Source organism: Trichoplax adhaerens, genomic scaffold (genome assembly GCF_000150275.1).
Source record: "Trichoplax adhaerens TRIADscaffold_5 genomic scaffold, whole genome shotgun sequence".
In the NCBI taxonomy this organism is placed as follows: Eukaryota; Metazoa; Placozoa; class Uniplacotomia; order Trichoplacea; family Trichoplacidae; genus Trichoplax; species Trichoplax adhaerens.
The window spans coordinates 1,085,549-1,087,641 of NW_002060947.1; the positions used below are offsets into that span (position 1 = coordinate 1,085,549).

At 39.5% G+C, this 2,093-nt stretch overlaps 2 protein-coding genes across 2 annotated transcripts in view; one reads left to right on the forward strand and one right to left on the reverse strand.

Moving 5' to 3' along the window:
• TRIADDRAFT_56231 (uncharacterized protein) overlaps positions 1 to 89 on the reverse strand; it is a gene marked incomplete at both ends in the record, with an annotated part of 6,547 nt that extends 6,458 nt beyond the window's left edge. The window contains one exon of the mRNA XM_002112723.1: positions 3 to 89. Within this exon, the coding sequence (XP_002112759.1) occupies positions 3 to 89 (87 nt within the window). The remainder of the gene's footprint in view (positions 1 to 2) is intronic.
• A 709-nt stretch (positions 90 to 798) lies between these two features.
• Positions 799 to 1,554, forward strand: TRIADDRAFT_56232 (uncharacterized protein; the record flags this gene model as incomplete). Its single annotated transcript, XM_002112293.1, has 4 exons — positions 799 to 861; positions 999 to 1,085; positions 1,223 to 1,309; positions 1,447 to 1,554. The coding sequence occupies 4 exons, from the start codon at positions 799 to 801 to the stop codon at positions 1,552 to 1,554; spliced, it is 345 nt and encodes a 114-aa protein (XP_002112329.1).
• Between the last annotated feature and the right edge of the window lie 539 nt (positions 1,555 to 2,093).

Here is a 2,093-nt window from a genome sequence, read left to right on the forward strand (position 1 = left end):
ACATCGCCACCTTTAGTAGCCGACAATTCAATCTCAAAGAGTGGATTGTCATGGCGTCCAACAATTGCCAAGTAATACTGATTGGTCATAGTCTGCAAGATTTTCCTTAATGCTAAGCTGTCGAATGAAGGAAGGATGAAAGACTACAAGAAGCTCAAGAGCATCCAGTAAATGGATTAATTGCAATCGATGTCCAATTCTGCCTCTTCCAATATGCTCCTAGGTTGTCTTTTAACTACGAGTCGATCGCATACGGATCGATTACATTTTAGGTCTGTCACGGGTAGTACACTAAGTCAAGCTATGGATAATCTTGCACCAACAACTTCCCCTAAAACGCTCTCTCCTCCTCTTATACTGTACGCTATATGGTGTTGTATTTAGGGACAAATCCCTATACAAAGACACTACAGTATTGGAAAGTCCGGCATACCAGTCGGAGGACTAGCAAGGATTTTTGAAATCTTGCATGCAGGTTTGACTTCTTCTCCATGCACATTAATGCTCCAATCTTGCAAAATGGGAAAGATTGTCATGATAATACTCTAATTTAAGCGATATACAGTACAAGCAATGTGGAATAGCTTCAGATTTGAATGGATTTCCTTTATTCATGCTACTGGAATGCAATAGACAAGTAAGCAATGTCTGATAGCTTCCCCTTCCAATAGGTTGATTCCCTTTGCTAACCATGATGGCAATCAAGCAGGCCTACAAGAAAGGCTTGATAGATTGGCTGCTTGAGATTGAAATAGATTGCCTCTTTTAACTTAGGATGATCTCATTGACACACAAGAAATGACTGATACTGTCGCTTTCAATGGATTCCCTTTATTCATGATACTGGAATGCAATAGACAAGTAAGCAATGTCTGATAGCTTCCCCTTCCAATAGGTTGATTCCCTTTGCTAACCATGATGGCAATCAAGCAGGCCTACAAGAAAGGCTTGATAGATTGGCTGCTTGAGATTGAAATAGATTGCCTCTTTTAACTTAGGATGATCTCATTGACACACAAGAAATGACTGATACTGTCGCTTTCAATGGATTCCCTTTATTCATGATACTGGAATGCAATAGACAAGTAAGCAATGTCTGATAGCTTCCCGTTGCAATGGGTTGATTCCCTTTGCTAACCATGATGGCAATCAAGCAGGCCTACAAGAAAGGCTTGATAGATTGGCTGCTTGAGATTGAAATAGATTGCTTCTTTTAACTTAGGATGATCTAATTGACACACAAGAAATGACTAATGCTGTCGCTTTCAATGGATTCCCTTTATTCATGATACTGGAATGCAATAGACAAGTAAGCAATGTCTGATAGCTTCCCGTTGCAATGGGTTGATTCCCTTTGCTAACCATGATGGCAATCAAGCAGGCCTACAAGAAAGGCTTGATAGATTGACTGCTTGAGATTTAGATAGATTGCTTCTTTTAACTTAGGATGATCTCATTGGCACTCAAGAAATGACTAATGCTGTCGCTTTCAATGGATTCCCTTTATTCAATACGAGTAGCAAAAGAGCAAATGAGCGTAAGAGCAAAGCGTAGTACAGCATTTGACCTAGTAAGGCTTATACGAACACGGAATCGGATAGCTAAACTATTCGAGGCAGGAAAAGGTGATGGAATGGCATCAGCTCAATTTGGAATATAAGCTCATGGACAACAAGTTGGAGTAGAAGCAATCCACTTTGACATAGTTTGGCATGTTTTTATTCAGCCCTAGTAACTCTAGGTACCTGCTGCTGAGCTCTTTTTCAATGCAGTTGTTTGTATTTGCTAGCGATTGTGATGATAATTAGTTCATATCTCCAGATTAGAGAGTAGGGCATTAGCAGGCGTACGCCGATCCGTCGAGATAAATTACTGTTATTCATATACAAATTACTATTGTAAGAGAATCAATAAGTTATTGAAGTTAAGTGCACTCTAGTGCCACATTAGAATTTTTAGTGTCTGCTACCGGGTTACCGCAAACACACTTGGATTAGCATATTTCCTTGGTAAGTGATTGCATCATGATTAGCGAAGTTGAAAGCCATAATTGTATCAATTTGATCCTATTATCACAGTAAAGTGAGAGAAAT